Source organism: Jaculus jaculus, chromosome 18 (assembly GCF_020740685.1).
Source record: "Jaculus jaculus isolate mJacJac1 chromosome 18, mJacJac1.mat.Y.cur, whole genome shotgun sequence".
Classification (NCBI taxonomy): Eukaryota; Metazoa; Chordata; class Mammalia; order Rodentia; family Dipodidae; genus Jaculus; species Jaculus jaculus.
In genome coordinates, this window is record NC_059119.1 from 13,790,443 (window position 1) to 13,815,698 (window position 25,256).

The following is a 25,256-nucleotide window of genomic DNA, read 5'->3' on the forward strand; positions in this document are numbered from 1 at the left end:
ACACTAAATGCAGGTTCCTTTTCTTTATAAATTGTGAAATCGTAAAAAAGCTAATTCTTAGCTTCACTAACAGCCTGACGAGTGGTCTCTTCCTGGGTGTCTAACCTAAACTTACCTGGTTTCTCAATTGCTAGCCAAAGCATAAACTTAGTGGTGGCACTGAAGGTATTTTCAAAAACTGAAAAGGATCCACCAAACAGCTGCGCCCAGAACAAAATGGAACAAAGTTTGCTAAGTTCAGGACTTACCAAAGATATATACTGAAGCAATTACTCTCTGCACCAAAAAAAAAAAAGAAAAGAAAAGAAAGAAAGAAAAGGAGAGAAAAGAAGCTTCCAGAACACAAAGCAACAAAGCACAGTCAAAGTAAGGTCTCATGCAAGCACGGAGCAGAGGCAGCACTGCGGGCATAATTCGGGAGCACTAGCATGAAAACTCCACCAACAGGCACCACACCAGCATCCAGGCACACGAGCACCCACGGGTTACCTCTGTCTAATGGCGATCCCATCATATACCACAAAGGAAAGAAAACGGGTTAACCAATTGACATCACAAGTACCACGAAGTCAGTTTGCACGACCTTAACAAAGTCATTCAGAACAGCCTCTACTGGACATCTGCTTATCCATAAAGTGGTCCAAATCCATACGTGAGGGCGACAAAACAGTATTAGGTTTTTGGTGGTTTTTTTTTTTTTTTTTTTTTTTTGAGGTAGGGTCTCACTGTAGCCCAGGATGACCTGGAATTCACTCTGTAGTCTCAGGGTGGCCTCGAACTCATGGCAGTACTCCTATCTCTGCCTCCCGAGTGCTGGGATTAAAGGTGTGCACCACCACGCCCGGCTTCAGTACTAGGTTTTGATGGCAGATACTACTTAAGAGCAAGCTTCTCAGGACTGGGGTTGTAGCTCAGTGGGAGAGCGCTCACCCAGCATACCCAGAGCCCCGAGTCTGAGCCCCAGCAACACAAAAAAACACAAAACGAATCCCTTAAAAGCCCCTCTCTGGTTTCCTTTGTGGCTTATACACGATCCTCTATGACGGAACCGGAAGTATTTCTTTGTGCTGACAACAGCACTGAGCATACAAACCAGGATGCTCTAAGAAACATTAGACCTTGTGTGCCTGAATTTCTATGAAGAGATTAAACATACAATTCAGACTGAAAAAGCTCCTGGAGGAGAACTAGGGCGGCAAAGTCTTCCCCTGGAAAGTTAACATTTAAATTCCTCAAGATGAAAGAAACAGATAGTGACATTTTTACATTATCCAAGGTGCTGCAAGTTAAAGTAACGTGATGGGGAAAATTAGGCAAAGTGAGAGTGGGTCTCCAAAGGCCTTCCATGACTAGCCAGAACGGTCCAGCGAAGAGGAGCCGAGTACTCAACAGAGTAACCACGTGGAGACGCACTGTGAAATTAAAATAAACGTGTTGGGAGTCAAAGGCTGAGAAATAGTTAAGAATTTAGTGAAATGAGGCCACTGAGCCAGATACCTGACATCATTTTTCTAACACTACCTGTACCACAGGGCTACCCAGCAAACCAAAGAAAGGCAAAACAAACTTTGCTGGTAAGGCATTTTGATATAATTTAATATCAAGCTTATAGAAAACTTGAAAACTAGCTTATGAACCTTTTACCCAGATTTACAGATGTGCCATCCCTTTAGCTTTCTCACTCTAAGCACATGTCTGTATCAGGCTGAAAGTCAGGGGGACATCTTGCTCTTTAACACATTCCAAGCACTCCAGCATCTATTTCCTAGAAACAAAGGCACTTTCTTAAACATGACAAAACTAAATAAAACCAGAAAATCTAATGCTATTATCTCATCCCATACATTTGGTCAGCTATCTTCACACATATTTTCTTCATACATATCCCTTCCCTGTCCAGGATGCATTAGGCAAAAACAGTAATTTAGTTTTAGGTTTCCTTGATCTGTAATAATCTTGCCATGTTCATTATTTTTATATCATGAGGTTTATTATGTATGATTGTGGTAAGGTTTTTCTTTTTGGTTTTTCAAGGTAGGGTCTCACTCTCATCCAGGCTTAGGGTGGCCTCCAACTCACGGTGATCCTCCTACCCCTGGCTCCCAAGTGCTGGGATTAAAGGCACGCATCACCACACCTGGCTCCAATTGTGGCAAAATTTATATACAGTTCATCATTTTAAATATTTAACTATATGATACCAACTTTTAAGAAATATTTATTTCATTTATTTATTTGCAAGCAGAGAGAGAATGGGCCCATCAGGGCCTCTAGCCATTTATGCATCTGCTTTATGTGGGTACTGGGGAATCAAACCCAGGTTGTTAGGCTTTTCAGGCATGTGCATGTATCTTAACTGCTAGACCATCTCTCCAGCCCACAATATCATTTTTTTTTTTTGTTTTTGTTTTTGATGTAGGGTCTCGCTCTGGCCCAGGATGACCTGGAATTCATTATGTAGTCTCAGGGCGTACTTGAACCCTTGGCAATCCTCCTATATCTGCCTCCTGAGTGCTGGAATTACAGGTGTGTACCACCACACCCAGCAACAATATTGATTTTAAAAAATATTTTTATTTATTTATTTGCAAGCAGATAGAGACAGACAGAGAGGATAGGCATGCCAGGGCCTCTAGCTGCTGCATTTGAACTCCAGACGCATGTGCCACTTTGTATATCTGGCTCTATATGGGTACTGGGAATTCAAACCCAAGTCATTAAGCTTTGCAGGCTAGAACCTTAACTGTTGAGGCATCTTTCCAGCCCTACAACATCTATGTTGTGTCTGGCTTCCACCACTAAATGTTCTCTATGTTCATCCATGCTGTAGTATGAATCAGCATTTAATTCTTTTCTATTGCCAAACAACATGTTTTTTTTTTAAAGTTTTAAAGTTTTCATCTTTATTTATAAGAGAGAGAGAATGGTTGCTCCAGGGCCTCTAGCCACTGCAAATGAACTCCAGATCCATGTGCATCTGGCTTATGTGGGACCTGGAGAACTGAACTTGGGTCCTTAGACTTTGCAGGCAAGCACCTTAACTGCTAAGTCATCTCTCCAACCCAACTTTTGCATGTTTATACCACAATTTATTTACCCACTTCTATGCTGAAGGACATGGAGATAATTTCCACCATTTTTCTACTTCACACAGTCATTTACAAATAACGAAGTACCATTTTTAGTTTTCAGTTTATACCTAGAAGTATAATTGCTCTGTCATGACAGCTGTATATTTAAGTTTCTGAGGAAGAGCCTATTTTCATCATTCCACTAAGATACATTCCACTAGCAACCTAAGAGGGCTCTAATTTCTCCACATCCTAGCTAGTCCATGTGTTATTATTGTTCAATTTTGCAATGGGAAAAGTCAGTAAAATGTTCCTTTGCTTGATCTTTTGGGTAGCTAAATCTTAAGTCACTGTTTTTCCCTAAGCAAGCACTACTCATCTGCTCAAGAAGCTAAAAGGAGGGCTGGAGAGATGGCTTAGTAGTTAAGGCACTTGCCTGCAAAGCCAAAGGACACAGGTTCAACTCCCCAGGACCCATGTAAGCCAGATGTACAAGGGTGTGTACATATCCGGAGTTTGTTTGCAGTGACTAGAGGCCCTGGCATGCCCATTCTCTCTCTTTATCTGCCTGTTTCTGTACTACTCTCTCAAATAAATAAAAATAAAATATTTAAAAAAGAAGCTAAGTCAGGCGTGGTGGCTCACGCCTTTAATCCCAGCACTCAGGAGGCTAAGGTAGGAGGACTGCTGTGAGTTTGAGGCCACCCTGAGACTACTTAGTGAAATCCAGGTCAGCTTGGGCTAGAGTGAGACCTTACTTCAGAAAAAAAAAAAAGAAAGAAAGAAAGAAAAGAAGCTAAAAGAAGGCACATTTTAAAGAAAATGTAATGTTCCTTATCTGATTGGCAATTGTGTTCATTTTCCCTTTTAAACATAACTTTTACTATAAAAATCTAAACTAAGGGAATTAGGCTTAATTCAACATAGTAAACTCAATATAAATAACAAATATAATAGATGAACTAGATAAAATAAAATTATAGATAAAAGTCCGAAGGAATAGGATACATTTCAGTTCTATTATAAGAACATATGACTTACTATTAGGTAATATATTATGGATACTTAGGGAAGATTCTAGCAGCATTTCAGGGTATGATGAAAATTATTTAAACAAAACAATATATATTTTTCTTGGTTTTTCAAGGTAGGGTCTCACTCTAGTCCAGGCTGACCTGGAATTCACTCTGTAGTCTCATGGTAACCTTGAACTCACAGTGATTCTCCTACCTCTGCCTCCCGAGTGCTGGGATTAAAGGCATGCACCACCACATTCAGCTTTCAAAACAGTATTTTTAAGAGATCTAAGTTGTGGATATTTTATAAAGCATTGTCACTATATGCAACTTAGATGTTACCTATTAAATTCTACTCCAAGGCTAGAGAGATGGCTCAGTGGTTAAGGTGCTTGTCTGCAATGCCAAAGGACCCTGGTTCGATTTCCCAGTACCCACATACAACCAGAAAGCATGCATGCACCTGGAGTTGTTCATTGTAGTGGCTAGAAGCCCTGGAATGCCCATTCTCTGTCTCTATCTACCCCTCCTCTCAAATAAATAAATATTTTTTAAAAATTCTACTCTTGGGCTGGAGAGATGGCTTAGCGGTTAAGCGCTCGCCTGTGAAGCCTAAGGACCCCAGTCCGAGGCTCGGTTCCCCAGGTCCCACGTTAGCCAGATGCACATGGGGGCGCAAGCGTCTGGAGTTCGTTTGCAGAGGCTGGAAGCCCTGGCGCACCCATTCTCTCTCTCTCCCTCTATCTAGCTTTCTCTCTGTCTCTGTCGCTCTCAAATAAATAAAATATTTTTTAAAAAAATTCTACTCTTAATCACTTGAATTTCTGAAACATTAGGCTGTGAAAGCAGAATGCAAGTTAACTAGTAAGAACAACTTTCCTATTCAATTTTGTGATGAATAGGATCTTTTTTGGAGAAGAAATTATGCAAAGATTTCAAAGCAATAAGCTCCTCACAGGAACAAAATACAACCTTTTTTTTTTTTTTTTAAGTTTTTGAGGTGGGGTCTCACTCTAGTCCAGGCTGACCTGGAACTCACCATGCAGTCTCAGGGTGGCCTTGAACTCACAGCGATCCACCTACCTCTGCCTCCTGAGTGCTGGGATTAAAGGTGTGTACCACCATGGCTGGCTTTAAAATAAAATCTTATTATTCACTTAGGTCTTAGCTTATTTCAAAAGACAAAACCCCCAGATATAGGCCTTTTGTATCACTAAGATATTCAAATTAACAACCTCAAGGGAAATGAGTAAAAGCCCTCATCAAGGGTTTGGTTTGATCTCAACTGTACCATATCCTGAATATTTGTATGTTTGTGTGTGTGACGGGGACTGGGGGAACGGAGAAATCAGGGCCTCAAAACCTTTTAGGCAAATAGTCTACCATTGAGCTATACCCCCAGATAACTGAATGTTTTAAATTTATTTATTTTAGAGTGACAGACAAAGAGAGAAAGAGGCAGATATATATAGAGAGAGAGACTGGGCGAGCCAGGGCCTCCAGCTACTGCAAACAAACTCCAGATGTGTACGCCCCCTTGTGCATCTGGCTAACGTGGGTCCTGGGGAATCGAACGTCAAACTGGGGTCCTTAAGCTTCACAGGCAAGCGCTTAACCACTAAGCCATCTCTCCAGACCCACATAACTGAATTTTGTGTTTTCTGCAGGGGCGTGTGTGTGTGAGGGGGTATTGGGGATTGAACCCAGGGCTTCACACATGCTAGGCAAGTGCTTTACCACTGAGCCACATCCCCAGTCCTCCTTTTACTTAAAAGATTTTATTTATTTATTAGACAGGTGTGGTGGCGCATGCCTTTAATTCCAGCACTTGGGAGGCAGAGCTAGAAGGATCTCTATGAGTTCGAGGCCACTCGGAGATTACATAGTGAATTCCAGGTCAACCTAAGCTAGAGTGAGACCCTACCTCAAAAAACCAAACAACAACAACAACAATGTGTGTGTGTGTGTGTGTGTGTGTGTGTGTATGAAAGAGAGAGAGAGAGAATGAATATGGGCGCACCTGGGCCTCTAGCCACTGCAAATGAACTCCAGATGCATGCACCACCTTGTACATCTGGCTTATGTGGTACTGGGGAATCGAACCTGTATCCTTAGGCTTCACAGGCAAGTGCCTTAACCACTGAACTATTTCTCCACCCCCTTTTATTTTTTGAGACAGGGTTTCACTAAGTTTCCCAGGCTGGCCTTGAACTCACTGTGTAGTCCAGACATACCTTGAGCTTGTGATCTTTTTGCCTCAGCTTCCTGAGTAGCTTGGATTACAGGCATGCACCACAAAGTTTGTCTTTTTTCTTTCCCCCATGGTAATTGGAAAGTCTATCAGTGAACTTGCTATATACAAATCATTCTCCACAGATGTGTGGCTGCTGCCCTTCACAGTGAGTCTAAAGCTTGAATAGTTTGACTGCACCAGATGACTTCGTGCTGAAGCCCCCACACTTTGGTTTCTGTCAAACCTCACATAGGTATAAAGTCTATGGTTAAAACTGCGTGGACCATGAGGGGCCCTGGGATTGGGTTTTCCAGACAGGATTCCAACTCATAAGCACTCACAGGATCTTCAAAACGGGGCCAGGGTTTTTGCATTCTGGGACTCAGCTAGATGAAGTCTAAGAGAAAAATTATATCTAGAATTTAATCCCACTTTTTTCTTCTATTTTAAAGGTTTTTATTTCTGTGTGTGTGCGCGCACATGCGTGTATGCACTCTGAGGCCTCTTGCTGCTGCAAACTATCTCTAGATGCACATACCACTTTTGTGTCTGGCTTTATGTGAGTGCTGGGGGATTGAGCCCAGGCTAGCAGGCTTCTCAAGCAAGTACCTTAACTACTAAGCCATCCCTTCAGTCCCTGTTTCTTCTACTTAAGACCTAAGGTTTAAAACAAACTTTTCCAGTCGTGGTGGTGTACGCCTTTAATCCCAGCACTCAGGAGGCAGAGGCAGGAGGATCACCGTGAGTTCGAGGCCACCCTGAGACTCCATAGTGAATTCCAGGTCAGCCTGAGCCGGAGTGAGACCCTACCTTGAAAACAAAGAAACAAACAAACAAAGAAAACCTCACAAACTTTATCTAATACAAGTCAGCAGACTCTGCAAAATAAATGCTATGTATCAAGTATAAACTCAAAATACTTGTGGCATACAGAAAATCTAATAAAAAAGATAGCTTTGCCATTTAAATTAAGATTTCATCTTTTATGAAACTCAAGTTTTTGAATAATTTTAATACTAACATTTATTAAGGATTATTTTAATATTAATGTTTCTTGTCAGGTGTGGTAGAGCAAGCCTGTAATACCAGCTACCTGGGAAGCTGAGACAACAGGGTTACGACTTTGAGACCTACCCTGAGCAACTTAGCACGGCCTTGTTTCAAAACAAATTTCAAAAAGGCTAAGAATATAGCTCAGGGGCATAGCATTTTTCTAGCGTGTGTATATACTGTGAAAAAAGAAAAAAACATCAACATTTTCTTTTATTGTTGTCATACATTTTAAATCCCTGAAGTAGTATTTGAGGATGCACTTAGAAATTAACACTAATATTAGCTTCTCCTGGAAAATGCAATCTTGGCATGCCATCTCAAAATGAGCAATGACCAACAGCACCCCTATCCAAGGCTGGAGTTAGGACTCGGAGGGGGAGGGGTTAGAAAGAGAAAAACTGCGACAATGTCCCCATGCAGTTAATGTTCACACTTCATTATCTAGTTGGTGCACAGGGAGCTTGCCAAGCCTTCGGGAGAGTGCCAATCTTAAACAATCCCCTTATTCCCCATCAAATAGGTTATGCCGCACAGCTGAGATATGTTCTTCTCATTTTCCACCCATGCCTCATCTTACAGAAAGGCAGAATTTGGGTAGACATCAACTAAAAGTAAAATTTAAATGTTTTCAATTCACAGTAGCTTGTGATTTCCCCTTCTGATCTAGATTGTCTTCCAAACTTTTCAAAGGGCTCTTGTGCTTGAGGCAAACATAAATTGCTGTGTGACAAATCGAGGAAGGTGAATGCTTAAGATGGTATAAACTTTACTTTGCCAAAAAGCAATTCTCTTTTCAGTCCCAATTCTAACCACCAAATACCCAGAGTTCAAATATTCTCCTATTTCATTAACCAGACAGCTTCAGAGGAAATGATATGAATGATGATGCACAGAAAATAATGGTGGCCGGTAATGTGACTGAAGAAGTCAGAGAAACTTCAAAACGCTACTGGAATGGAATTAACTTCAAGGAAACAACATAACTTTATGAAAAGGATTAATTTAAGCCTCAGTATCTAGTAAAGTTCTATCAAAACTAGAGAAAGAGAAAAATACACTCTGGAGGCAGAGATAGGAGGGTTGCCATGAGTTCAAGGCCATCCTGAGACTACATAGTGAATTCCAGGTCAGCCTGGGCTAGAGCAAGACCCTACCTCAAAAAAAAAAAAAAAAAAAAAAAAAACAGAGAAAGAGAAAAAATGAACTCTGCTCCACACTGTGCTTGTATACTTGCTTCAAATGGGCCTTGGGTGGGAGAAGCAATGTTTCATCACTACTGACTGTTTGCTACTTAAATCTAAGAATTGAAATCTCAGCTTTGGCCACTCAGATCAGTGGAGGGAACAAAATCAAACAAACCAGTCCCAAGCTCAGCATCAGTCTTGGCTTTAGTCACTCACATGGGTCACAAAAGACTTCCCTATCACTTACTATAAAACAAGCTTGTGTACAAATTTTGAAAAATAAGTCAGCACAGTACTTTAATCTTAAAAATGTAGCAAAGAAGCTGGGCGTGGTGGCACATGTCTTTAATCCCAGCACTTGGGGGGCAGAGGTAGGAGGATTACCTTGAGTTCGAGGCCACCCTGAGACTACAGAGTGAATTCCAGGTCAGCCTGAGCTAGCATGAGACCCTATGTCTGGGGCGGGGGGGGGGAATATATATATATATATATATATGAAAAATATAGCATAAGAAAGAAAAGAAAGCAATTCACCTTGAGAATTTCTGACTGCCACTGTTCTAGTAACTAATCTCAAGAAACCTTGTGATGAAGAATTTTAAAATCAAGTTTGAAATTTAAAAAATGATACAAAGCCCTTGACTAGCAGTGACCACTAAAAATTATATTAAGAGTTTGAAAATGATGAGGCTGGCGACCTAGCTCAGTGGGTAGAGTTTGACTGGAGCACTTGGGAGGTAGAGGCAGGAGGATCAGAAGTTCAAGATCATTCTCAACTACACAGGGAATTCTTGGCTAGCCTGGGCTAGAAACCCTGCCTCAAAAAATTTAGAAATTATACTTCAGCTATTCTTTGCCAGATAGTCCACAGTGCTCTACCCCTACATTCTCCTAAGTTCATAGCCACTCTGAGGTAAGCCTTACTATTCCATGCACTTTACATATAAGAGAATGCAGGCTCAGGAAAGCTAAATAAAGTAGCCTGAGGTGACAGGACAGGCTACAGTGTGACTTCAGAGCCCACCCATGAGCCACTGTGCTTTACATGATATGAAGTACACAGAACACAAGTGTCCATGTTGTTTGTGGTTTCTGGAAATGTGAATGAGGACAGGCTACTTTTGAAGAAAAACTTAGTTCACTATTATAAAATACTAACCTTTCATTCCCTCACTTGAGAAGGAAATCTGAGCCAATGACTAAGTGCATGTTTGTTTATGGCATTTCTTTATACACATGCATATTTAAACTATTTTCAAATTGGGCATCACTTCAAGAATACTCTTTTATACATATCCTTCTTAATATCTATTAATCTGGAATTAGAAAAGCTTCATATTCAATTCGTATTTGATCACACATCCTGCCAAAGACAAGCATGTGGACAGCTTGTCTCTACAACCACAGATCAGCGCCGGGCAGATGTTTACAACCGGCTGGGAACCTGCTTTCGCCAGAACTGAAGATACTTCCTTTGAGTTGCTTTGATGGAGCCTTATTTGTGGCCTTCAAACAGGCCCGAGTGTATGAAGTAATAAGAAAAAGGAAGTGAGCCTGACCAAAGTGCTCTTAGGTCAAAGTGAATTTCAAAACTTGTTTTGTGATGAAAAAAGCTAAGCATGAGGTGCTAGACATGTAATGGTCATGTTTATGCCTTCAAATCAAGAGTGGTAAACCAAATGGGTTTTACTGATCTCAAATTCCAACAAAATTTAAAATAAAAGTGTATCTGAAGACATATTAATAGGAGTCTGAATATTTGAGGCAACCAATCAAGTGCCACCCTGTTGTGGAGCACTTCACGGTGACACGAGCATGGGTTAAGTCAACAGACCTCAGCAGTGGTGGAAGTCGGGAGACTGGAAAGAGACAGGGTGGGTACTCCTCCCGGCACTGCGGTGAGCATCTGTATTACCAAGCTGAGCTGCATCTGAAGGACAGACTACGCTGCCAGGCTTTGATTCCGGCCTCTCCACAGGCACCAGAAATGAGCATGCAAGAAACGAGTCCCGCCAGGAAGCAAGCGAGAGAGAGAGAGAGGCCCATTCTAGAAAGTGACAGCTCACGTGCTTTTGAGAGTATAAAGGTGCCAGACTAGTGTCACCAAAATGAGTGATGCACTGAACCCAATATGAACAATTCCCTCCCTCCCTAGCCTAAAAATCACTTTATTATTATTATTTTGGTTTTTCGAGGAAGGGTCTCGCTCTAGCACAGGCTGACCTGGGAATTCACTATGTAGTCTCCGGGTGGCCTCGAACTCAAGGCGATCCTCCTACCTCTGACTCCCGAGTGCTGGGATTAAAGGCGTGCGCCACCATACCCAGCCAGTTTATTTATTTATTCAGTTTATTATTTTAAATATAAACCTTATTCACAAGATATCCTTAGGAATACCGTAAAGCTATTTTAAAAATATCCAGTATTTCATACTTTATTCTTCAATGAAACAGATTTTGCAATCATTTACTTCTTAAAAAACTGATTCAAAAATCACGAAAAGGTGCAGGAAAAGGTTACTGGTATAAAACATGGAACGGTTCACAAGTTTACATGGCCTTCCTACACAGAGATCATGCTGCTATACCAGACTGCTGTCATCCCAGGTTTAGTGTATGTACCTGCCAAAGTTAACGACCTAACACCTGATTTTGAGTCTTTCACCACCAAAACATGCTTCTTTTGGTAGTGAAAGCTTCAGAAAGACTGATGCTTGCCATCTATGGAGGTGGACAGTGCTGCAGAGTCCAGACTTCCCAGTTCTTCTCTCTCTTCCCTCCTCCTCTCCAGCAAGGACTGAACCCTCTTGAGACAACTTGGTTTAACTCTTCAACCACAAGACTCTTAGAGAACAGTAGGAGATTTTAGCTGTCTCCTACCACAACCAAAAGACTTGGAAATGGCTGTCCTTAGTCTCAGGTGTTAGCAGTCTCAGCTGATTTACTCTCCTTTCTTTTCTCTTTTTGTGGTGCTAGGGATCAAGCCCAGGTCCTGCTCATGCTAGGCAAGCCCTCTACTGCTGAGCTATGGCCTGGATTATTATTTTTAGCACTCAGTATGTTTGTGCTGCAGCTATTCTGAAAGAGAATCTCCAGAATTTGAAACATTGATAAGGTGCTCATCAGTAAATTATCCTGACATAACTTTTATAGTATCTGTTAATGTGTTTCAGAACAATGTTCAGTTTGTGGCAGTGAAAGCCACAGTTATCTAAAAAGATAACCTATTCCGCCAGTAGTTGGATGAATGGTTTGGAAGCCTTGGTAGGGAATTAATGCATACCATTTTAAAAATGTGAGCATAAAAAAAGTCCTGTACCCCCATGGTCTCCATTAATTATGTTACATTAATTATGCTAAAACAAAGGATGCTTCTAATTTAGCTTGATTCATTTTTTATTATGACTGTCAGCCATCAAAAATCCAAGGGTAATTTTTAATGAATAAATTTTAATAATTTATAATCTACAGTTAATGATCCCACATGTATGTAAATCAACTTGTTCAGTGTCCTTGAAATCTCCTGTGCCAGCCTACAACTGTGTATTCCTCCCATGGTTTTCCTCACACGTTTGCCTCCATTATATAGAATAACAGCCACTGACTAGCTCAAGAGCAAAATGAAAGCCGGGTGTGGTGGCACAGGCCTTTAATCCCAGCACTCGGGAGACAGAGGCAGGAGGATCACCGTGAGTTCGAGGCCACCCTGAGACTCCATAGTGAATTCCAGGTCAGCCTGGGCTAGAGTGAGACCCTACCTCGAAAAATCAAAAAAACAAAAACAAAAAGAGCAAAATGGTAAATTCTTTTTAAATGTTGTTTCTTATTCAGCCATTTTGTTGACTAAAAAGCAGTGAAGCAACAGCTTATCTGTGTTTGTTATGTAAGAAATTGAAATTAGTGTTGTCTTTCATTCCTACTGCAGTCTAAGTAGGAACAGAACATTTCAAATTAGACTGTTTACGTGACCCAATTAATTAAAACGCGATTCAGTGTAATGAGTAAAACTCACTTTCTTGACCTTTTGTGTAACACCTATTGCTAGAACTTCCTTGTAAATTACGCTGGGTTCTGTATTCTCAAGGGCTTGTACAGTGTTCATGTTGTCATATTAGAGATAAAGCAAGGGAATTTAAAGTGACAGGAAGGGAGTCATTGTGAAGGGAGCAGGGAAGGCCAGAACATGCACTGAACTTGGACTTGGCAGCGTTACTATGGATTCCGGAGCAGTGATTAACCGAAAGCACATGCTGTTGAGTCAGTACCTGCCAGAAATCCTGATCAGAAGATGAGAAAAAGAAAAAAACAAATTGACATCGATTATATGAGCGAACTTCCAAATCAAATCTACAGATCATAAAACATAACATATGAAGGAGCAATTAACACTTGTATTGCTGGACCCCTGGAAATAATAAATGCAGAGCACATAAGGATGTTTCAAATGGCAACTGCTAGGCGCAGTGGAACCAGACGCTATAGTGACACAAGTCCCGGCCTCCCCAGCATGAAAAGACCCCTCTGTAGAACAGCTTCACACTTCTATGAAAAGAAAATACACAAATGATTAATTAGTTTTGAAAGAAAATGGAAATAAATACTTCATTTCTTCTCCTGGGTAGTCAAAGCATGTTTTGAATGAAGGGTTCCTATCAGGATTCCCCACAATTTCAGGGATTATAATACCATTTAAAAAAATATCTTATTATTTTCTTATTTGAGAGAGAGAGACACACACACAAATGGTTGTGCCAGGGCCTCCAGCCTTTGCAAACAAACTCCAGATGCATGTGCCCCTTATACACATGTGCAATATTATGCATTTGTGTCACTGTGCATCTGGCTTATGTAGGACCTGGATTTGAACATGAGTTCTTAGCCTTCTCAGGCAAGAGCCTTAACCACTAAACTATCTCTCCAGCACATCCAGTCCCCATTGATATGCGCATATAAGCAACCAAATGTGGAAGAGTTCAGAAGACTGGTCAGTGTTTGGTGGAAGAGTTCAGAATGACCACTTGGAAACAGGTATCCTCCAAAATTATACCCACTAAATAAAATGCCATCTATGTGGGCAAGCACAGCATCAAGCATTGAGAAATGAGTACCAGTCAGTTAATTTAGCAGGGCACCACTTCAAAGTATCTTCCAATATCTAACAGTTGTCAATATCTTTTTCAATAAATAAACTTCACTGGCTGTGAAGTAAAATCCGACCTAAATCTGCCACCCTTTTCAAAGCAAGCCTAGTGCTATTACAGTCATTCTTGAGTGAAAAACAGATGTGATTTAGTAATTTCCATGTCCACCGTGGAGGCTGATGTGACAGAGCCCCAGAGGACGGTATAGCCCAGGCTGAGAAGACCCACTGTGATAGGAAAAATCTAGCCAGAGGTCTGTTTGTGGTTAATGGAGTAGCTACTGTTATAACTCAGGATCATTCCAGAGACAGCACGAAGAGGTTTTTACAGCTGATTGGACTGGTAAAGGAACCAGGACAAGCAGTTATACAGAGGGAGTAATATACACAACCCTGACTTGGCTGACAAGGTCACTGCCATGAGGTAACTGCTCCATCCCAGGATTACCCCTCAACTGTGCAGCAAAGCCCACGTGAAGGAAAACCCAGTCTACGCTCCTCTGCTCTCGTCCATCTGTCACACGGGTGACAAACGGCAACCATCAAGGCTGAGTTTCTCACACCAGTTCACATATTACAACAGTACTCCTCAGCTGTGCAGCAGCTCACCATGGAAATGCCTTGGAAAACGGTTTATACACCAAAGTGAGATTGTTTTTAAATTGCATTGTGTTGAAAAAATAGCTAAAGTTGCCAATGTGTAAGAACAGACTTTAAAAAAAAAAACGAGAAAAGGTTTTAAAAGTAATCCACAGAACTTTGGGTGGGAAAGAAGATTAAAAAAAAAAAAACGTGACTACAAAATAAAACAGAAAATTCTAGCAAGTGTCAAAGGATTACCTTTTCTTTGGTGCTGGGGGTTGAACCCAGAGCTTCATTTATACTAAACATGTGCTCTCTCTCAACAGCCCAAAAATAGTTCCTGAAATGCTGAGCCAGTATTTAAGTTCACTCTGCTACTTTAATTATGTTTCCGACTTTGGGCTCATCTAAACACTACAAAGAACAGCCACCTTTAAATGCTGTGACAGCTAAACAGCTATCAATACCTGAAAGAATAAATACTTGCTTTTAACAGAAGTGACATTGTATTTACTGGCATGATTACAATCAGTATAGATCCAATTTTTCAAACACAGATGACAGCTACTTGCTTCTTTTTTTTTTTTTTTAAATTATTTTATTTAAGACTGAGAGAAAAAAGCAGAGAGAGGGAGAGGGAGGAAGATAGAGAGAATGAGTGCACCAGGGCCTCTAGCCACTGCAAACGAGCTCCAGACCCATGTGCCACTTTGTGCATCTGGCTTACATGGGTCCTGGGGAAATTGAACCAAGGTCCTTTAGCTTTGCAGGCAAGTGCCTTAACCACTAAAAGCCATCTCTTTTTCTTTCTTTTGTTTTTTAAAGTCTTTTTGTTTATTTATTTGAGAGAGCAAGAGAAATGGAGAAAGAGAGAGAGAGAATGGGCGCACCAGGGCCTCCAGCTACTGCAAATGAACTCTAGATGCATGCACCACCTTGTGCATCTGGCTTATGTGGGTCCTGGGAAACCAAACCTCAATCCTTTGGTCTTGCAGGCAAGCGCCTTAACTACCAAGCCATCCTTCCAACCCAGTTTTTTAAAAATTATTTTTACTTATTTATTTTAGAGAGGAGAGGCAGATAGAGTGAGAGAATGGGTATGCCAGGGCCTTCAGCTACTGCAAACAAACTCCAGATGCATGTGCCACCTTGTATATCTGGGCTTACGTGGGTACTGGAAAATCAAACCTGAGTTGTTAGAATTTGCAGGCAAGCACCTTAACTGCTGTGCCATCTCTCCAACCCAAATGGCTACTCACTTTTAATAGTGATAAGTTCAATTAAAAAGATGGGCTGGAGAGATGGCTTAGCGGTTAAGCGCTTGCCTGTGAAGCCTAAGGACCCCGATTTGAGTCTCGGTTCCCCAGATCCCACGTTAGCCAGATGCACAAGGGGGCGCACGCGTCTGGAGTTCGTTTGCAGAGGCTGGAAGCCCTGGCGCGCCCATTCTCTCTCTCTCCCTCTGTCTTTCTCTCTGTGTCTGTCGCTCTCAAATAAATAAACATTAGATAAATAAAATAAATAAAAATTAAAAAAAAAGAAATACAATACTTTTCAACATGTCAACTAATGCTTATGGTGTATGATAAAATGATGGAACAAATAACAGTAAACTTGATGTTCTGATTTCTAAATTCAGGTAATAAATTTGTACACTTCATATTTTCTTCCCTTAAAATGAAATGTTTAGTGTCTTTTTTCATTTATTATTGGTTTCTAATAGTCCTTTATCAAAGCAGAAGAAACTGGTGCTGCATGTGATGGTGAATGCCTGTAGTCCCAGTGTACCCAGGAGGCATAGGCAGGATTGCTTGAGCCTAAAAGTTCAACACCACACCAGAGTATCTCAAGGATCATCTCAGAATTAAAAAAAAAAAAAAAAAAAAAAAAAAAAACCAAAAACCCAAACAGCACCATCACCACTAACAACCACCAAAAAAGAGTTGGACACGTCCATTTAACAACTCTTAGCAGAGAGTGAAACACCAGACTCTTGTTTGTTTGGTTTGCAAGAACTATTTAGTAAGAAAAATTTCTATTTACAAACAGGTTTTCAAATTGAAAACTAAGCTGGGTGTGGTGGCACACACCTCTAATCCCAGCACTTGGGAAGCTGAGGAAAGAGAATTATGTGAGTTCAAGGCTAGCCTGGGCTATACAGTGAATTCCAGGTCAGCTTGGGCTACAGTGAGACCCAGCCTCAAAAAATAAAAACTAAAAACTCCTTGAAAACTAGATAAATACATGAAAAGTAGGACAACATTGTACTTACGAGGCTCTACCACAGAGCAGCTAAAGGATTTTAGGCCAGTTATTTTCTGTATCTTTTCTTGACTTGCAAGAGGATAAGAATAGAGAGCTATCTAAGAACGTGTGGGCTGGAGAGATGGGTCAGTGGTTAAGGTACTTGCCTGCAAAGCCCAATAACCTGGGTTCAATTCCCCAGTACCCATGTAAAGCCAAATGCACAAAGTGGTACATGCATTTGGAGTTCATTTGCAGTGGCTGGAGGCCCTGGTGTGCCCATTCTTTTTCTTTCTCTTGTCACTCTCTGCATGCAAATAAATAAAACAAAAAAGAAAGTGTGCACATTTATGAGTAATGACTCATTATGTAGAAAAGAAAGCCCCATCTACTCTTTCATATTATTATTTTGGTGATAATGGCCTAAAAAAACAAATATAGTAAAACACCTTTTGGGGGGCTTGTGTATGTATGTATGTGCATATGCATAAATGTAGAGACCACAGGATACTCTCAGATGCTGTTCCTCTCTGATACCATTTTGTGTGTGTGTGTGTGTGTGTGTGTGTGTGTGTGTGTGTGTGTGAGAGAGAGAGAGAGAGAGAGAGAGAGAGAGAGAGGGAGAGAGAGAGAGAGAAAGCTTACTCATTGACCTGGAAATTGACAGGATCCACCTGACTCTATCTGCCTAGCACTGGGATTATATGCATGCACCACACCCTGTTTTGTTTTGTTTTGTTTTGTTTTTGGCAGGTATGTGTGAGGTGTAGAGATGAATGTGCAGATGTGACAGCCTTGGGTGTGTGCACGTGGAGGCCACAGGAGAACACTGGGTATTTCACTCATCCACGTTTCCTGTAGATGAAATCTCTTCACTGATTCCAGAACTTGCTAGTTTTGGTCAACCCCAGTGATTCTCTGTCCCTTTGCTCTCCACAGGACTGGGGTTACAGATATGTGTCCTCACACACAGCTGTTTACATGGGCTTTGGGGAAATTTAACTTAGCAGTCTTAGGTACCCTCAGGCTGTCACACTTGCTCAGGAGGTGCTCTTAACCTCTGAGCTATCTCTCCAGCCCATGCCTGGATTTTTGTTTTTTCCTTTTTTATTTTGGTTTTTCGAGGTAGGGTCTCAATCTGGCCAAGGCTGACCTGGAATTAACTATGAACTCACAGTGATCCTCCTACCTCTGCCTCCCTAGTGCTGGGCTTAAAGGCAAACGCCACTACGCCCAGGCCCATGCCTGGGTTTTTTACATGGGTCTGAAGATCAAACTTAGGTCCGCATGATTGTAAAGCAAGCACTTTACTGACAGCCATATCCCAGCCCATTATGCATTTTTAACTTAGAGATTTTGCTTTAAACTGGAAAACTAAACCACTGCCAGCCAAGAAGTGAGTGAGTCGTTGGGGTTTTTTAAATATTACTAGGTCACCTCTCAAACAAAGTGTAATGGAAACATTGTCTGCATGTGTGCATGGTGTGCACAAGCACTATATGTGTGTGTAGTCAGAGGACCCTGGGTGTCATCCTCAGCTACACAGGTCACTGTTTTTTGGCACAGGGTCTCTCACTGGCCTGGAGCCCAGTGCTTAGTTTACACTGCTTGGCCAGTGAGCTCCGGGAACCCCACCTGTTTCTATTTTCCCAGTTCTGGGATTATAGGCATGTGCCACTATGCCCAGCATTCATGTGGGTACTGGGGGTGGAACCCAGGTCCTCTTGTTGAGAGGCAAGCACTTTAATGACTGAATTATCCCCTCAGACCTATAAACTATTTGTGGAAGAACTTTTGGCCTCTAGAAGCTAGAACATTTTGTATACTTTTTTGGATTCTATTATTTTCCTTTATTAAGCAAGAATTTCCCTATTTTAAAACAACAAGGGTTGGGAAGCTGGCCTAATGGTTAAAGGCACTTTCTTCCAAAGCCTAGCAACCCAGGTTTGATTCCCCAGGTCCCACATAAAGCCAGATGCATAAAGTGGTACAAGCGTCTGGAGTTCATTTAGAGTCAAGAGGCCCTGACATGTCCATTTTGTCTGTCTGTCTCTGCTTGAAAATAAATAAATAAATACTTGTAAATGTAAGTGATACATCCTATTTTAACAATAGCATTTATGGGGCAAATAAAAATATGGGTCTCAAGCAAAAATAATAATATGCTACCTACGTATTTATAGTTAGCAACAGTAAGACCTGAATAAATACATTAATTCAATAAGAATTTCGACCTCAGTGGTTTCAAGTCTCAAAGGCAGCAAGAAAAGATGAGGCTAATTAACAATGTATAATTAATTACTCATCTCAGGAGTGTTATGAACTACCTAAATTTGAGCTGAGTTTAAGCAGTTCAAAGAAATAGATGGATAATCATCATACATGCCCCACGAGATGTCCAATTTTCACAATCTATTTTGCTCTTAGAAGATGGAAAACTTTTTTTTTTTTAATGCAAGCATGAGAGACTGAGAAAGAGTATTGGTGTGCCAGGGCCTCCAGCCACTACAATCAAACTCCAGACACGTGCGTCCCCTTGTGCACACGTGTGACCTTGCACACTTGCATCACTGTGCTTCTGGCTTATGTGGGACCTGGAGAGTCAAACACGAGTCATTAGGCTGCGCAGGCAAGTGCCTTAACGACTAAGCCGTCTCTCCAGTCCAGGAAACTTTTTCTTTTTAAGTTTATTTATATGTAAACAGAGAGAGCTTGAAGAAAGACAGACAGAGGGAAAGGGTACACCAGGGCCTCCAGCCACTGCAAATGAACTCCAGACAGACGTATGTACTTCTTTATGCATCTGGCTTTATGGGGGTACTGGGGAATCAAATTGTGGGTCATTAGGCTTTGAGGCAAGTGCCTTAACCACTGAGCCTTCTCTCCAACCCAGAAATTCTTTAATAACAATAAAGGAGAAATACTAGTTAGGAACGCTGCAACATGCCTGCAATCCCAGCAATCAGGAAACTGAGGCAGGAGAATCATCTTAAATTCAAGGCCAGCCTGGGGCATAAAACAAGAATTCTTAGTTTAATTGTGGTATGAAATATATAATTACAGCTCAAATAAAACACTAACAATATTGCCTTATAGGAAAAATATGTGCTCATACTCCCCTTAGAGGAATTTCCCCCACAGGGCATATTTCAAAACTATCTGTCTATATTTTTGAAAGAACTCTTGGGACTGGGACTGTAGTTTGGTGATGGAGGACACGCTTTGCACACATAAAGTCCCAGAATAAAAAAGGAAGGCAGGAAAGAGGGAAGAGACAGAGGTTAGGAGGGAGGAAAAGTGTTGGAGGAGACAGGGTGGGAGGTGTGGAGATGGGAAGGAGGGGAGAAGGACGGGCAGAAGGAAATGTACACTGGATGACAGTGAACAACTCATTTCCATAGGCAACTTGTTACCATACTTGGAAATAAGGTAAGAACTTTATTGATTTTAGACAAGAAAGAAGGATCAAAGCTCTAGAAATTGGCATTCCCGGTTTCAGAAACAATCTAATCTAAACCCCGCAGTTTTCTATGTTGATGCTTAAAGAAACACAGTGGTATTAGATTTGCAGCAAGTGATCTGTTACGTGCATTAGGAACATAACTTCTGTACTTTGTTTTCTCAGTTAAAAAAAAAAAAAGGGAAAAGACAAAATAGGAAAATGAAGAAGAATATACACCACGTGAAATAAGCTATACCAATAAAAGATAGCAACTAAATGATTAAAGATATGAGCGACAATAATGTAACATAAAGGCTCCACTTAGAAATAACTGCTTTGTTTTATAGGCCAATTATTAGATGCTAAAAATCAAATGAAGAAAAAATATAGGTTTCATTAAGAAAACTATCTGAAGCACATGAGATGATTGCATTAACAAATCCTAAGGGGAATACATGGATATTGCAGGAGTTCACTTCTAAAACTGCACGACACAGTACATTCAAACAAAAGCTTGACTACATGGTGCATCCCCACCTTTATGACGGTGCTAGCAAGCTATGTACGTAGAGACTTGCACAGTGACGTAGGGAGATAGGTTCGCTGGAGGGCACTTGCCCAGCATGGCCCCAGCGCTGGGTTAGATGCCTGTCACTGAAAAACCAAACCAAACCAAAATTCAAATATGACAAGACTTGACGCTTTAAAAAGTTTTAATTTGCTGGGGATAATGGCACATGCCTTTAATCCCAGACCTCGGGAGTGAGGTAGGAGGATGGCCGTGAGTTCAAGGCCAGCCTGAGACTACAAAGTGAATTCCAGATCAGCCTGGACTAGAGCAAGACCCTACCTCAAAAAGAAAAAAAGAAAAGAAAGCTTTAATATTAGACTAACTATTGCAACCAAACATCATTTACCTATAAAATATACATTTAAAACAGTGGTAACTGTAGCTGTAATTCTTTACCCAAGGTCAGTGAGTGGAAGCTTTGAAATGGAATAGATGATAGAAGTGCCAGTAATGTAGCATATGGCCTTTTTACCAAGGAAATTGCAAATATTTAAAGAATTAGTGTTAAGAAAATAACAGTTCACACCTTTAATCCCAATACTCATGAGGTTAAGGCCTTGGCTACAGAGTGAGTTCCAGGTCAGCCTGGGCTACAGTGAGACCCTGCCTCAAAACAATGACGACAATGACATAGTAGTGGGCTATAGAAAAAGATTCCCACCAAAATTCAAATGCTGCTTAATCAAACAGTTTCATTGACTTCCAGTTGAAATAGAAATGCCTTGATTACTTTTCAACTGGATTTATCTTGTTAAGTAAACTGAATAGAATAAAAAGATAGTAAAATTATCCAATTATTTTTATCAGTTGGGCCATTCCTTCCACTTTACATGTGAAGGGTCTGTGAAATTTGCCAAATATAAACACCCCAGGAAATTTTTTTTCTTACATTTGCTTTTACTGTCTCTAACATAAAGGGTAAGGTACAATTCACCTAGATGTTAATGGTCCAGTAATGGGCTTTGTTAAATGTTGTGCTAAAAGCTTAAAAAATTGGAAGCTAAGATGAGAATAAATTATTCTTTCTTTAAGCACTTCATAGCTGGTTACTTTCCAACGAGAGGGTGAGAGTGAGAGAGTATACTGCCTACTTAAAAAAAAAAAAAAAAACACGTTCTTACAGGATATTTAGCTTTCTAATTATATTTCTGACTGTAATAAAAGTAACACATGAATCTTGCTTTATCATAAGTAAACTATTGTAGAATTTAAACACTCTACAAAGTACTATTTAAGAATTCTGAGTTTCTACTGAGAGAAGAAATCATGAAGAGACTCAGAAACATACCAAAATCAACCATTAAACCTTGACCCTTATGTCTCCAAGGAATATCTGCTAGACTAGCTGACTGTATGCAAGTTATCAAACATTGATTCACTGCCTCTGTGTGCTGGACTATGCTGGACTCTGAGGGAAAGAGGCAAGTAAGATGGGGGCTGACCTAGACTCTGACCTTGACACCAGAGCCTGCAGTGACCTCAAATCCAGACATGTACTAAATGTAGAGACACCAGGGATTTAAGCAAAGATCCAGCAGACCCAAAGCTGAGCTGAGGCTCTGAACATAGGTTTCCAAAAGTCTAGTTCAATTCCCTTTCTTTGCGACTATTCTTTCTTTTATAACATACGACTCTAAAAGCAGGATACCCATGTTGAGGAGGTATTTTAGACCTGGGAAAGGTACATTTTAGGTACTGGGGCTTGGAGCTCTCAAATCTTAAGGCTCACTCTTCGTTGTACAAAAGGGCTCACCACTCCACTCCAGTTTACTAAGCTATGTCAGGTATGGCGTTTTACTCAGGGACAAGGTAACTGGCACAATTCTGCAGCACCGGTTTCTACCGACTGGGCCCCACACCGTCTAGACTCTGCTTGGCGATCCTGCCTTTTTCAGCCACTTCATGACTTTCTTTGTGCATTCATTCTCTTTATGCTTTGCCGAGCCACCCCTCCTGGCTCTTTCTTCTTTCTTCCTCCTCTTTAAAAGTGACCCTTTCCTTTTCTTTCTGTCCCTGTGTAAAATTTTCTTTTTCCTTTTGAAGCATTTATCCTGAAAGGGAAAAACATGTTTAACTGGAAGCTAATGAGATTATAAAATTGAAAGTTTCATTTTCTACATCTAAGAAGGACTTTAAAATATAATTTATTCTGGTACAAAGAACTGAAAATAAATATAATTCAAACGTGCAAACTGGGAGGATTTTTCATAATTATTAAAGCATTGTGAGGACATCACAATTTTACGGTTAAGATTATTGCTATGTACTGCCAGAAGGTCCAATCAGGTGTTTTATAAGAAGTGCAAATGTAATAACAGGAGTTTATTATCACCTTCATGATAATTTTTGGGTTAACATTCAAAAGTCAACACACACTGAGTAGAAAAGTCTTAATATGTGGAACAGACAACCCATGGGAGCTATTTCATAAGGAAAAAGTAATTTCTTTTGTTTTCTTGTAGCAGGGTCTCACTGTAGCCCAGGCTAACCTAGATGACTCTGTAGCCTTGGGCTGGCCTGGAACTCACAGCAATTCTGCTGCCTCTACCTCCCCAGTGCTGAGATTAAAGATGTGCACTGCCATGCCCAGTTTGGAAAAGTAGTTCTAAAACCTCGCTTGATTCTTTCTGTAGGGTCATCTAAAGACAGTACAGTTCTTCTAACCTACACACAAGCTTTTGGCCACTTTGACAGACGTTCACAGGTCACATACTTCTAGAGAGACTTGAACATGTTCCTAGGAAAAACGGGACATACGTGTGTCAGTTTGCTCACCTTGCCGTCAAAACGTTTTATTATATATTGGTCCAGGCCCAAGTCTGAAAGAAAAAGAGAACAAAAAATGAGCCACTGATCAGAACTCATGAGCTGTACAAACTGACAGCTCTCAGTTTTGTTTTCATTCAATTAATTGTACCAGATAGTTCGGCCACAACCTTTATTCAAAGGCCATGCTTACAATTCATAGTGCAAGTGTTAAAAGATTGAAACCAACTCTTTTTCTTTTTCTTTCTTCCACATATCAGAACAGGAGGCAATGAAGGGGTGGTATTCAATGGTGGAACCCAAAGAACTCTGGGTCTTCACAGAGTAGAGCTCTTCCATTGTATCACCTCTCATTATAATGAGAAAAATTAATCTGAATGCGTAAAACTTTTCTGGTATTAAGATTTCAATAACAGGCTGGAGAGATGGCTTAGCAGTTAAGGCACTTGCCTGTAAAGCCTTAGGACCCATGTTTGACTCTCCAGGTCCCACGTAAGCCAGACGTACAAAGTGACACAAGCACGCAAGTTCAGACATGTGCAAAAGGCGGCTTCATGCACCAGGAGTTGGATTCCAGTGGCTCAGTGGTAGAGCACTTTCCTATTTTGCACAATGGCCTGGGTTTCAGACCCAGCACAGCAAAAACGACACAATTGTGTTTAAAAGACGTATGGATACAATAATATTTCACAGGAGCAATTACTTCAATAAGAGGTAGGCATTTTGAGAATGGAAACCCAGAAATCATTCTGCAATAATGCCTATTTTTTTCATGCAATTACTCAGTTCGTTCCTTCGTTTTCCTTCTTCTTCCCTCCTCCCACATGCATATCATCATTTACATCTATAAGTTTCTTAACACGGTAAGTTTGGGGTTGAGGTGTGCTCAGCGGTAGAGCGAGTGCATGTGTAGCATGTATTAGGCCCTGGTTCCAGCTCAGATTTAAGTCTGAAGACATCAGGTGCGGACAGGAATGCAAAGGAGGAGTTTCTCCTACTCTCTTGGCAGGAGTGTAAGTAGCATAGCTACTCTGAAAACAAAGTCAGCAGCTCTGGAGACTGAAGAGGAAGGTATCCAGTGGGTGAGCAAGTCCACATCTCAAAAAATATTCACGGAGAAGAACGTTCACTACGGAGTGGTTTGGAATCATAGAAACCTGGCTAGCTACATTAGATTATTGCTCTCAAATAGTCCCTTCCTTCTCTTGAGCTCCATGGAACAGTCCTGGACCTTTAGCACTTGTGGACAGTGGGGCACAGTCAGCTATTGTGGAGTCAAGCATCTTTACAATGGCCTTCTGAAGTTAGCTTGCTCCCTGCATGTAGCAGTAACAACAAAATGAACAGCTATATAAACACACACATCAACATATATTCAGCAAGGAAAAAAATAAAAGCCTGGGGAAGGAGCAGTCATGCCACAGCTCCAAGGTTAGGGTCTCGGTGGCTCACACTAGAAATGGCTAGGTGGCGTTTATCTAGCATACCCTGGCTCTGGCTCTACCTCACAGGACGTGGAATCTGGGACCAGGCTGATGGGACAGTCTCTACCAGGGACAGAACAGTGAGAACTACAATATTCCTGTGTACTTGACAGAACTTCTAATTTAATACCTTCATAAGTGGGTTCCAGCTCTATGTACAAGAGAGCAAAAGAAGAAGAAAGGGAGGAGGGAAGAAGAAGGAAAAGAAGCAAAACTATTAAAAAAATTAAACTATTAGGTAAGCACTATTTTCCTGCACACTAAAAATGGTTATGTTGGTAAATTTATATGCTTCTTATGACAATCTCTTTAAAAGGACATAAGTAATATGCTGATAAAATGGTCTCCTCCAAGACCCTCTTTCAAAACATTATGCCTTCTTCATTTCAAATCTCTACCTTCTGTCTCTTGCTTAGGCAACCAAAGCAGTCTGACTCCAAACCATCCTAGCGTTAGCATAGCCAGTTTATC

The 25,256-nt window shown here is 40.9% G+C and overlaps 1 protein-coding gene across 2 annotated transcripts in view; it reads right to left on the bottom strand.

The window, feature by feature from the left end:
- The window catches only part of Micu1 (mitochondrial calcium uptake 1), a 188,046-nt gene that overhangs the window by 100,997 nt on the left and 61,793 nt on the right, over positions 1–25,256 (bottom strand). The window contains exons 5-6 of one of the 2 annotated variants that reach the window (XM_004657906.2): positions 23,311–23,354; positions 490–495 (exon numbers count right to left, since the gene is read on the bottom strand). In XM_004657906.2, coding sequence (XP_004657963.2) covers positions 490–495; positions 23,311–23,354 — 50 coding nt within the window. The remainder of the gene's footprint in view (positions 1–489; positions 496–23,310; positions 23,355–25,256) is intronic. The other variant, XM_004657905.2, reaches the window with a different exon arrangement.